The sequence below is a fragment of the Anabrus simplex genome, chromosome 2 (genome assembly GCF_040414725.1).
Source record: "Anabrus simplex isolate iqAnaSimp1 chromosome 2, ASM4041472v1, whole genome shotgun sequence".
In the NCBI taxonomy this organism is placed as follows: Eukaryota; Metazoa; Arthropoda; class Insecta; order Orthoptera; family Tettigoniidae; genus Anabrus; species Anabrus simplex.
Window position 1 is genome coordinate 832,046,472 of NC_090266.1, and position 12,500 is coordinate 832,058,971.

General features: G+C 37.0%; 1 protein-coding gene across 1 annotated transcript in view; it reads left to right on the plus strand.

Moving 5' to 3' along the window:
- Trp1 (translocation protein 1) overlaps positions 1-12,500 on the plus strand; it is a 194,530-nt gene that overhangs the window by 159,664 nt on the left and 22,366 nt on the right. The window contains exon 7 of the mRNA XM_067141537.2: positions 4,308-4,435. Within this exon, the coding sequence (XP_066997638.1) occupies positions 4,308-4,435 (128 nt within the window). The remainder of the gene's footprint in view (positions 1-4,307; positions 4,436-12,500) is intronic.

Sequence of the window (12,500 nt, forward strand, 5' to 3'; positions counted from 1 at the left end):
CGGGATGCGGGACATTTAACACGAATACGGTACTGTCCCATAAAATCCTGACCCTTATCCGCATCAGATGTCACATTTATTGGAGACAGTGGGTTCGAACCCCACTGTCGGCAGCCCTGAAGATGGTTTTCCGTGGTTTTCCATTTTCACACCACGTAAATGCTGGGGCTGTACCTTAATTAAGGCCATTGTCGCTTCCTTCCCAGTCCTAGCCCTTTCCTGTCCCATCATCGCCGTCAGACGTATCTGTGTCGGTGCGACCTAAAGCCAATAGCAAAAAAAAAAAAAAAATATTGGAGAAAGTCGTGTTTCTCCCACACACACCCTCTGAGATCTTCCATTGAGTTGTTCTTGTATCTATTTCACCACTCTGGTGTCAATGTTAAGGAGGATGTCATATGCCACAAGATCGAATGCCTTAGCAAAATCAATTACTACTGCATCAATCCTTGACCCATTGTTTAGCTTATCCAATATATCTTGACATACGGAACAAAGCTGGCTTTTGCAGGAGAAGCCTTCCCTAAATCCATGCTGCCCCTTAACCTTTAAAGCGGTAATGATGGAATGAATTGTCATAGCCGCATGGCTTCCTAAGTGGCCATGACGAAATATTCAGTCATCACAATGTAAATGTCTTTCGGCGACTTATATTCCGTTGTAGGATCTGAGATCGCGTTTTCGAGCCTTGCCTACAGCAGCACTCTTCTAAAACCACGTGACCAGGCGAAATTCTTTCGTTTGCGCCCAGCTGGCAGTCAGCCAGTACCGGCCGCCAGGCTGCTGAGAGTGGTAGATAGTGCATTATGGCAGTTGCAAGCGGAGTTCGGAAATGTCTGAGAGAAGAACTGTTTCATTTATTACACTGTGACAGTTCGGAGAGTGATGTGTTATCTGATAGTGAGACTAATGTTGAAATATCAGGAGATAGCAAATGCAATGTTGAAAGCGATTCAAGTGAACATGATGGTAGCACTAGCGGTGATATTCAGCTCCGTGTATGGACAAACATAGGATCTGAACGGCTGAGATTTACATTTACAGTGCAACCTTGACTAAATGTACCAATTGAAGACGTAAATAATCCTCTAGAATATTTTCATTGGTTTATCACTCCTGAATTAGCGGAACTAATAAGTAGGGAAACCAACCTTGAAACTATATTCGAAAGTGAATCAGTGGACTGACACGAATAAAGACTTTACTTGCATTCTGTCTCTTGCAAAGATATTCCTCAACTACCTGACAGCAAGAGCTACTTCTCTCGTAGACAGATATTAGAGACCCCAATATTTTTGGTGCTGTTCTCTGAAAGAAGATTTAATCTCCTCAAATTCTTACACTTTGTCGATAACGAAGCATACGATGAAGCCACATGTAGTCTGAAGAAACTCTACAAATTGAAACCTATTCTGGACCACTTGAATAGCAGATTCCGAAGTGTGTACAAATTAGAAAGCGACGTGTCTGTAGATGAGTCTCTTATGCCATTGTAGGTTTCCCCGTTGCTTTCCTCACTGAAGTGGATTCTTTTTCCTTGCCCTTGGCACTGTAATCATTTTAATAGCTTGAAAGTGAGACTTTGTTGTTTTAAACCTGATGAAAATACCTGACCAAATAAAAGTATCTCACTGTAAGTTCCCGTTGCTTCCCTCAGTGAGCCAGATGCCTTGCCCTTTGTACTATGATCATTTATAACAGCTTGATACATATTCTCTACTTTTTGAACCTGATAAAAATACTATACTACACAAGAGTATTTCACTGTATGTTGCTTCCCAGTACCTTATGGAAAATGTGCCACTGTGTTAGTAGCTACTCAAAAGAAATGTACCACTTGAAAGGTTAAATATAATTCCAGAAGAGTCCCATTTTAACCTCAAATAATCTACTATTAATTGCTCCATTTGTTTGCATACAATTGACGTCAAACTTACTGGTCTGTGGTTATTGAAGGCACTCTTGTTTCCTGTTTTGTGAATAGGAACTACAATGGCAGATTTCTAATCGTCTGGAAACTCCTCATTGTTCAGTAATATATTAAAGATTCTTATTAATTATGATAGGATCGCTTCACCGCTGAGTTTAAGTGCCTCTCTGGAAATAGAATCTAGTCTACAAGAGTTATTTTTTCTGTTTGGAAAGACCTGTATGCAATAATGAAGCTTTAATTTGGAAATGATTATTAGTTTCCTGAAAATTGCCCCTGAATAACTGTGCCGTCAGATTAAAAACCTTTCCGTAGTGCTTATTTAATGCTTCAGCTTTATCTATATCCGTTGTCTCCTATGAATCCTCTCCTGTACAAAGGGAAGGAATTGACTTGTTCTCTCCCTTCAATCTTTGCATATATTAAAAAAGGGTACCAGGAATTTCAGTTTTCACTTAGGATATTGTCAAGATGTTTCCCTTCAGTCACTTTCTTTTCTGCTAGCACATGCTTCACCAAACTTCTTTACTCCGCTTTGCATGCATCATCATTATTTCTTCTGTTCAACGCTCTCGTAGTCTTGTGTTTAAGCTTCCTAATATTCGTAGTGTAATACGGCAGATCTGAATTTTCCCTAATTATCTTTTTGGGAACGAATGTTTTCAGTCCAGTATTTAAAATGGTTTTGAAATTCTCCCAAATGTCACCCATCCCTTTGCCCTCCTTTAACCAGTTACTATAGCACAATCTCAAATAGTTTTGTAAACCTACGGAGTCTCCTCCCCTCACTTGGTACCAAATAGTACATGCCTCGTATTACAAGTTCCCAAGAGAGATTGACTACCACTGCACTGTGGTCACTAATCCCCTGAATTACGTCACAAGATATAACTATGTTGTCCGATCTGGCTAGAAAAGCATCTAAAAGTGCTCGTTTACGTGTGTTCTTTGTAATGATTTGGGAAAAGCCATTATTCCGCACTAATAAGTTAAACTGCTTTCTGTGATAGCTGCCGCTCCCCCTCCCCCTCCCCCTCCCCCTCCCCCGTAGTTGACTCAGCCCAGTTTACTGACAGTTGATTTAGATCTCCTGCAATTATAGTTCTTTTCCCGTGGCTTATATTTGCACGTGTCAGTTCTGAAAGACGAGTGATCGTCCATATAAACTAAGGAGAATGGAAATTGCATCACCATGAAGGGGTGTGCTAAAAACACCCCATGTGTACATGTTATAAAGCAGTGATGCTATTATAACATATTCTTATGCCTCTGTATACACACATCTGTCTGTACAGGGTGCAGCCATCATGAGCTGAAGTATATTGCTGAATCCTGCATAATATGGAATCAGTAAGGCCCTGGATCATGCCCTGTTGAGCTGACCCTTGAGGGTCAGTTCCACGAAAGTTCGGGGTGACAGGGAGTTTTGCAGGAGACTCCCCATACCTTTTCAATAGGTTATATTCAGGGACCTGGCAGGACACCATAAAAGTGAAATGTCTTGCAGAGCTTCCCTGGGGATGCTTGCAGTATGAGGTTGAGTATTGTCCTGCTGAAACATCATATTTGCAATGGACACCATTAGTGGAACAACCCTGTTTACCTACTGTTGAACAATCACTAATGATGATTTCACATGAAAGCCGACAGTTCCCCAGACCCTATTGCCTGGAGTTGGTGCTGTGTACTTTAAGGCCATGGTCGCTTCTTTCCCAGTCCTAGCCGTACCTTATCCCATCATCACTGTAAGACCTGTCTGTATTGGCGCAACATAAGACAAATAGCCTGTGTCACAAGTGAACACTTCACTGCACCTCACAGACTTTACATCAGCCAAACTCTGCTGGGCTTCACAGTCAGAAGCTGGTTCATTCATGACCAATCAGGTGGGAAGGGCCATATGAGCTATCTGATTGGCCTGAAATCAGTGCAGTTATAACTGGCACTGTTCCATATCTCCAGTATCAACATAATTGACCCATTCCTTCATAGTGTTGCAGTTTCTATTTTCCCTAGTGTATATTCCAGTAAATAGGGCTGGTGGCAATGTTATTCTTTCCTTCAAATATATTTCACTATTCACCACCACTAATTTCTTTTGAGAAATTCTAAGGATAGGTCTTCACATGATCTTGAGATGTTTAAAAGTGAAGAGAGTTTAAAATTGGTTAAATCTGCTGTTTATTAAGTTGTTATATTTTGAAACTTAAGCCTTTACACTTTCTGGAGGATCACACCTGACTGATACTTGTAACAGAGGACAGAGCAGTTTTCTTTTTGTTCTAATTACTACATCTCCGAAAAGCCTTCCATCACACCTGTCACTTTGTAATAGTTGTGAATGGTACTTAGTATCTTTAAAACATTTTTGTTTCAGTATGAGTACAAAGGAGGTGAGCCATCGAAGAAGTCAAGAAAGAAAAAAGATAAAGATTCGGACAATGAAGAAGAAAAGCAGGAGGTTAATGGGAGCAGAGAAGATGAAAATAAAACTGAAGGTGAAAGGTGAGTGAATGAATGGACAGAGTTAGTTGCCAGTGAAAACTTTCAGCTTCTATGTGACAGTTGTCTGCTTTTAAAAGTCTTTTTTTCGAAGTTCTCCGCTCTTGTGAGCATCACCCATATGGCTCTCGTCATACTGTCCATTCTCCTCTCATATAAATACTGTATTTATTCTATTGTACGCCGACCCCCGGTAAATCACAAATAAAAATATGAAAGATACAAATTTTCTGCCATTTAAATGTTTAGTCAGTCATTGCGAGGAGATGATTCAGATTCACAGTCACTTATTTCTTTGTCACTGTCTTTGTACAGAGAATCATCATTTTTGCTGTCAAGTGCATTTGAGATTGAATACATTTTAGATGCACAACGAACGATTTTTCATGTAATGTTTGGAGAGACTGCTAGAATTTCAAAAGCTTCAGTTCGAGTTCTTAGCAGAATTTCTGCAGCAATAGCATCCATGAGAAGATTACTTACCTTTAGTAGAATATCAATAGGTTATCCATGACTTCTATGAAACATGCCATTTAGCTGGTGTTTTAGGTGCAATGGACAGTACACTCGAAAGAATCCAATCACCTGAAGGCAGTGGAGCTGAAATATGCTGCAATTGTAAGGGATATTTTTGTCTATGAATGTTCAAGTGATGAATGATCCTAACCGCCAAGGGAGTAGTTCTAGCCAGATTCTGTAAACGAGAGTATAATATTTAGTAACTTCCATATCCGAAAACGGTTTGAAGTGGAGAAAAGTTATAAAGGGATCCTAAACACCAAGGAAAGGATGATAGAAGTGTGAAAAAGACTGTTTCCCATTCCTAGCTGGGGATGGTCGCAATTCAAATGTTGAGACCAACCTGAGTGTTTATGCTGAGTTCACACACTATGTACAGTATAGCTGTTGTATTCAAACTAAATCACTTTGGAGTGTGTTCAAAAACCGCTTGGTTCTGCCACTGCCTTCTATATTTGCATTATTCATAACTTTCGCGAGAGCTAACTTGACGTGGTAGCTAACATTTCTGAAGAAAAAAAAAAATTGAAGAAACACAAGAATCTTAAATCTTCGCAGGTGGAAGCATATATATACTCTACTTTTCTTTCTCTCAGGGCAGAAACACATATATATGTTCTGTTCGAATTTCGCTGCTTTACTAGCCGAGGAAGTACACAAATATGCTGATAGATGGCAGAAGCTGTTCCTTCAAGTCTACTGATGAGGGGAAATCCCATCAGTTTCTTGAAATGTTTCTTCTCCCATTAGTGGGAGTTGTGTAATACTCTTGTACCGTGGCATAGTTTCTTGTGCGCGTACTTATTACGTGTTTGTTTTTTTTTTTTTTTTTTTTTTTTTTTTTTTTTTTTTTTTTTTTGCCAAAACGGCATTGCAAAAACAGATTAGTGATACCGATAATTTGTCAATATTGGATGATACAAAGAGGTATTGAATTTTGGTTTATATGACTCTGAAGGTGAAAATTCTTTCTCCAGCTCACGTGAGACCAACCACCACACAAGTGACACTTGCGGCGACAGAGGAGATGAGACCTTAATAACAACAGTCCTGTAGCTAAGACTATTATTCCCATTTGTAATATTGATCCATGGTCAATATTGCCATCAAACTTTGATAAACACACTCTGTAGAATATTTAGTATTTTTTTATGCGGATCATGGGTTCAACTGCTATGACTATTCTTAGACTAATTTTACCACTTTTTTATGAACGAAGACATAAAAGAAAGGCAATATATCACTGAAAGTATCCTTTAGGATGTATATTTCATGATAGTGGACTAATATGTACCCAGCAGAGTAGTCATGCTATTGGCTATGGAGCCAAGCTCTGCGTTCAGGAGACGCGCAAATTTGATCCCCGCCATTGGCTGTCCTGAGAGTGGTTTTCTGTAATTTGCCATTTTCACTTCCAGGCAAATGCTGGAACAGTTCCTATTCATAGGCCACAGCAATTTCTTTCCACCTACTTACGCAATTTCATTCACCATCATTCATTTCATCTTCATTAGCTCGTTAAATGAGGTTGACGTCAGGAAGAGTATCCGGCCGTATGAACGTGCATCATATACATTCATGTCACCTCATCCCCAACTCTTTATCAGGAAGTGAGACAAACAGGTACACATACGGATGACTAATTTGCACTTAGTTAACCATTGTCAGATCATATTATAGTGTATTCCTTGTGCAATTCTTCCAGTGAAAAAATTATGTGATGATATTTATTTTGTTCTCACACCACTTCGAAGTTGGGTTTTCGCTCTTAAAAAAAGGTATGTGGTTAATCTATATAAAGTAACATGTCCTGACTGACTGACTGACTGACTGACTGACTGACTGACTGACTGACTGACTGACTGACTGACTGACTGACTGACTGACTGACTGACTGATTCATCATCGCCGAGCCAAAACTACTGGACAGAAAGAAATGAAATTTTTGGGAATGCATTTACAATATATTGCAGGTGCTCACTAAGAGAGGATTTTTGGATATTCCATTGCTAAGGGGATGAAAAGGAGGTTTAATTGTTTAAATGAGTATACCTATATCTCAATCTTGACACTTTAGAGACGTAGAAATTGGTATTTCGAATCTCCTTTAAAAATAAAGAAACGTGGTTTTTTTTTTTTGAAAATTCCCTTGGGGGAGTGGGGGGTGAAAAGAGGTGAAAAAGGGGTTCAGTTCCTTTTATGAGAATGCTTATATATAAAAAAACTGAAGATATTACAAACATGAAAATTGGTCTTTGGAATCTCCTTTAAAAATAAACACTTATTTCTTGTTTTCGGAAAATCCACTTAAGGGGGTGAAAATATGGGAGAATTTTTAAAATGAGTAAATCTACAGTATATATCTAAAACTGAAGAAGTTACAGACGTGAAAACTGGTATTTGGAATCTACTGTAAAAATACGTTCACACGTTATTTTGTTCTGTGAAAATCCACTTAAGGCGCGGAGGGTGGAGTTGAAAAGAAGTGAAGGAGTCAAATTCTTTTTATTAGGATACTCATATATCTAAAACTGAAGATGTTACAGACGCGAAATTTGGTATGTGTCTGTATAATAGGTAAATGGCACTCGCTAAGGAAGGGTTTTAAAAAAATGCCCCCCCTTCCCCCAAGGGGATCAAACGGTGGTAAAATCTTCCAAGACCAAAATATCCATTCCTCCATAACCATTGACCACACAAAGTTGAAATGGCACTCAATGATTACTTCTTTATGTACTTGATGTTAAATAGGACAAGTTTAGAAATAAATTCAGCCCTTAAGGGTAAAATGGGGGTTAATACCTGAAAACAAATATATTCCTTTCTCTGAAACTGTTTGACATATGAGGTTGAAATTTAACATGATGGCTCCTCCTGTATGTCTTCGATTTTCAATAAAATGTAGCCTTAAAATAATGCACTCCTAAGGGTTTTTAACTAGGGGTGTGGGCTGGCAACATAAATACTCTTTTCTCTCCAACCATTTGCCATGTGGGCTTGAAATTTCACATGATGGTTGTCCTATATGTAATAGATTTTAAAATAAAAAGTGGTCTTAAAACAATGCACCCCTAAGGGGTCTTGACTGGGGGTGATGTCCGATGACAAACATATTTATTTCTCTGAAACCGTTTAATATAAGAGGTTGAAATTTCACATGATTTTTGCTCCTATATATCTTCGATTTTAAATGAGAAGAGGTCTTGATGAGAGGGATTTTGACTGGAGTTTGGGGCCTGAAGACAAAAATTGTAATTTCTATGAAACCTCTTGACATACGAGGTTGAAACTCCATTATGATGATTGCTCCTATGTGCATTACATTTTAACTAAAATGTGGTCTTCACCAACACACCCTTAAGGATTTTTGACTGGGGGTGAGTTCTGATGAAATAATATCCATTTCTATGAAACTGTTTGACATACGAGGTTAAAATTTCACATGATGGTTGCTCCTATATGTTTTAGATTTTAAACAAGAAAAGGTCTTAAAACATTACACCTCTAAGAGGTTTTGGCTGGGGGAGGTGACAACTTATGACGAAATTATTCATCCCTCCAAACCATCTGATGTATGAATTTGACATTTAACACAATCTATGGATGTTGTAGGTGTCAAATACGGTATAATTCAAAACATTTCACCTATAAGGATTAGGATTGTGTTGAAGTTGTAAAACTAAGTCTCCACAACAGCCGACGTACTCGACCAAATTTCCGACTCCTTTCCTTTCTTGGCAAAGAAAGTTATTTGTAAAACTAAGGGGTTTAACTGAAATAATCTTGAACATACACACAACTGGAGGAACATATTTTTTGAGACTGCATACCATTAATGGTACCTACTAATTATTGCACTCGTTGAATGTATAATATTTAATCTCTCAAAATTACTGATCACTTTCTACAAGCTTAATACATATAATAGACCTAAATATTAAGAGGTTTCATCTCAATTTTCATCATATATTGGTGCTGCACTCTATACACACTAAATTCTATGTCTTAGATTTTAAATGAGAAGTGGTCTTCAAACAATACACCCCAAAGGGTTTTTGAATGGGGGATGAGGAATGATGACAAAAATATTCACTTCTATGAAACAGTTTGAATTACAAAGTTAAAATTTCAAATCATGTTAAATAATAGAATGTTTGTGACAAATTTAAATTTAAATGGGGGTTAAGATCCAAAGGGCAGATATAACATTCCTTCCTCTGAAACTGTTTAACTGTGAAGAAAAAATTCCAAATCGTGATACGTATTTTAAATCCTTGGTGTGAATTAGTAAATATTGTGAAACATCCCATTCTTAAAGTGTTAAATGGACTTATCTCCGCAATCAAAATTAATCATCCCTCCAAAACCGTTTGATGTACAAATTTGTAATTTTACGAGAAGTTTCTTCGGTTATGTCCTGGATGTAAAATATCATATACTTCAAAATATTTCTACCCTATGGGAATTCGATGGTGGTTGACTCTCAAAAACCACAATATCCAATCTTCTGAAACCATTTCAGGCACGATCTTAAAATTTTATGTGAAGGGTAGTCTTCTATGTCCTAGATGTTACGTGAAATATTTAAAACATTCACAGCCTAAAAAACATTCATTCCTCCATTACTGTTCGACATACAACATTTAAATTTCACAGGTTGGTCACTTTTACATCTTAGGAATAAGTTAGGGTTTAAGAGCATTCCAGTTCTTCTGTACAGGGTTCAAGTATCTGATAGATAAGAAAATTAATAACACTAGCCTGCAAAATAAAACTTTTTTTGTGCGGTAAAAATGAAACTAGGTGGGTTTTATGAATTTCTTAACACAGAATTCGAGAAAAAAATTAGTTTTGGCGAATCACGTCTGGTTTGGTGGCAATTTTACAAAATATTATTTTGTTCTTACGTAAAATTGTTGATACTTAGTATTGATTAAATTTGATGTATTAATGTAAATTTCAGCTTGCAAAACGTAATCATATTTTGCATGCATTGAACATACACAAATGCTGCTTTGTAAGCAAGTAGATAGTATGTATTATATTTTTAATGTATATTGAAATTCGTGAAACTGAAGCATAAAGCGCCTATTTAGTTTCGACTGTACAGTTGCTTTTAAATTAATATAACCGTACCTTGAATAAAAATTACATGGTTAAATATACATAGTTTTGTTACTTACATTATGTGCAGGTTAGATTCATACCTCCGTCTTTTCCCGTTTTCCGTGGAATTTCCGGGTTTTTGAAGTTCTTGAACGATCTCTAGAAGGTTTGTCTCGTGCAATCGACCAAGAGTAATCGGCCATCATATTCACATCCCAACGTCCCTGATAGCGTCGTTCTGCATCTTTGAGATCCTGGTGAAACCTTTCACCTTGTTCTTCACTGACAGCTCCTAAATTATAGGGAAATAATCCAGAAATGAAGCTTAAGGCTCATAGTACAACAGAGTTCCTTAAACTTTACCAACATTTTCCTTACAATTTCTTTGTATTGAGGGTCCTTAATGTTGCCAAGGAATTTAGTCACTACATCTTTGAATGCGTTCCATGCCTCTTTCTCAATTTTGGTCATCGTGTCTGTGAAAATTTTATCCTTCCTCTGTTTACGAATCTGTGGTCCATCAAATACGCCTTCTTTGATTTTTGCACCTAATAATGAGGGAAATTTAGTGGATAAATATTGGAAGCATAGGCTACTTTTATCTAATGCCTCGACATACAGTTTCATCAATCAAAATTTTATGTACGAGGGTGGAAGTAGAATTTTTTCATGGTCAATAAGACTTACATTCAAGACATTTTTGGATTCTGGTTGTAGTTGTTTCCTTTCTGTTCAATTCACTGTATCCCAGTGTTTATCCCGTGCTCTGCTATCCCATTCGCATAGGAAACAGGGAAATTTTGTATAGCCTTTTTGTTGTCCCAGCAACAATCCAATGATCTTCAAATCACCGCAAATTTGCCACCCTTGCTCATGATATTTAATTTTTTCAAGCACCAACTTTAAGGTCTCGTATGTTTCAGACATTTTTGTGGAGTGTGCAAGTGGACGGATGCCAGAACATTTGTATTATGAAGCAAAACAGCCTTTAAACTTATTTTGGAAGAGTCAATAAAAACACGCCAGTTACTAGGATCATACTCTTTCTCTCCCAATCGACGTAGAAGATTTGAAATATCCGTACAAAATAGAAGTTCATCTTCTTGAGTATAATACTTTATCTTTAAAAGGAAACTGCTTTATCAGTCCATCATAAACTTTGCATAAGGGCTGGGGCAACACATCTGATTATTCAAGTGGTCTAAGATGAAAGACAAACTCTCAACTGTCTTATCTTCAATCCTACATACCTCGCGGTCTATTGCGTATCTGGGGGAGTTTGTTATGAATTTACCAGGAAATCCCCAACTACAAAATGAAAATTTAGACAGCAATAAACCTATAATAAAATGCAAATAACAAATCAAATCACATAATTGTATTCTAAAGAAAGTTGCGCGAGAACATCTCTCAACATTACATCTTACGAATTCATGCAGATACTAAAACACCGAATTGCATCAAAACTAGACGTGATAGGAAAAAAATAGCATCATTTTCGGAATCAGGGCAGCGATTTCCATAGGAATTACATATTCTCTATGTTACCGCAAAATCATATTGGCTAGTGTAATCATTCCCCCAAAACCGTTTGATGTATGTACGAACTAAGCGTGCATTTTACAGATTCAGTCGACAGTAGACTCTCCAAAATGAAAAATTTTGAAAAATAAATTTCAATTTAAAACCATAGCGAAGCACGGGTGTCTTGCTAGTATGTATGTATGTATATATATAAAATAACATGTCCTGACTGACTGACTGACTGACTGATTCATTGCCGAGCCAAAACTACTGGACAGAAAGAAATGAAAATTTGGCGATACATTTATATTATATTTTGAAAATGCTCGCTAAGGGCGGATTCTTGGATACTCCCTCGCTAAGAGGGTGAAAAGGGGGGCGGGAGTGAATAGTTTTTAACTTTAAAGTTAAAAGAAGAGGATCCATTTCAATTCCAGACGAATGCCGATTAAAAAACTTCTCACCAATATAAATATATACTTTTTAGACAATATTGTAAAGTTGTACTACAATAGTTTTAACTTGTGTTTGTAACATTCACATCAAACTTTTTAATCATGATAACGAAAATAACTTTTAACATCACAACATCTCATTCCAATTTTATATGATCAACAATTGTAAACAGTGTTAATTGTAATTATTTGTTTTAAGGTTATCCATTGTGCTGATGATGCCCATTAAGAAGGGCGAAACATGTTCACGATCTTTCTATTTTTTGTAATAATTTAACCACAAAATGTGACTAGGTTAACATTAAACGAATATTTTGTAAATTGTATGTAATTACCTAAGCTATGTAAACAGCTGAGGATGTTTTAAAAAAAGAACAAAACATGTACTGTGTGTAATAAATTTGCTAAAATGCAAATATAAGTATCAAAAAGGTGGAAGATTTTTATTGTTTTAAGTCTTTGTA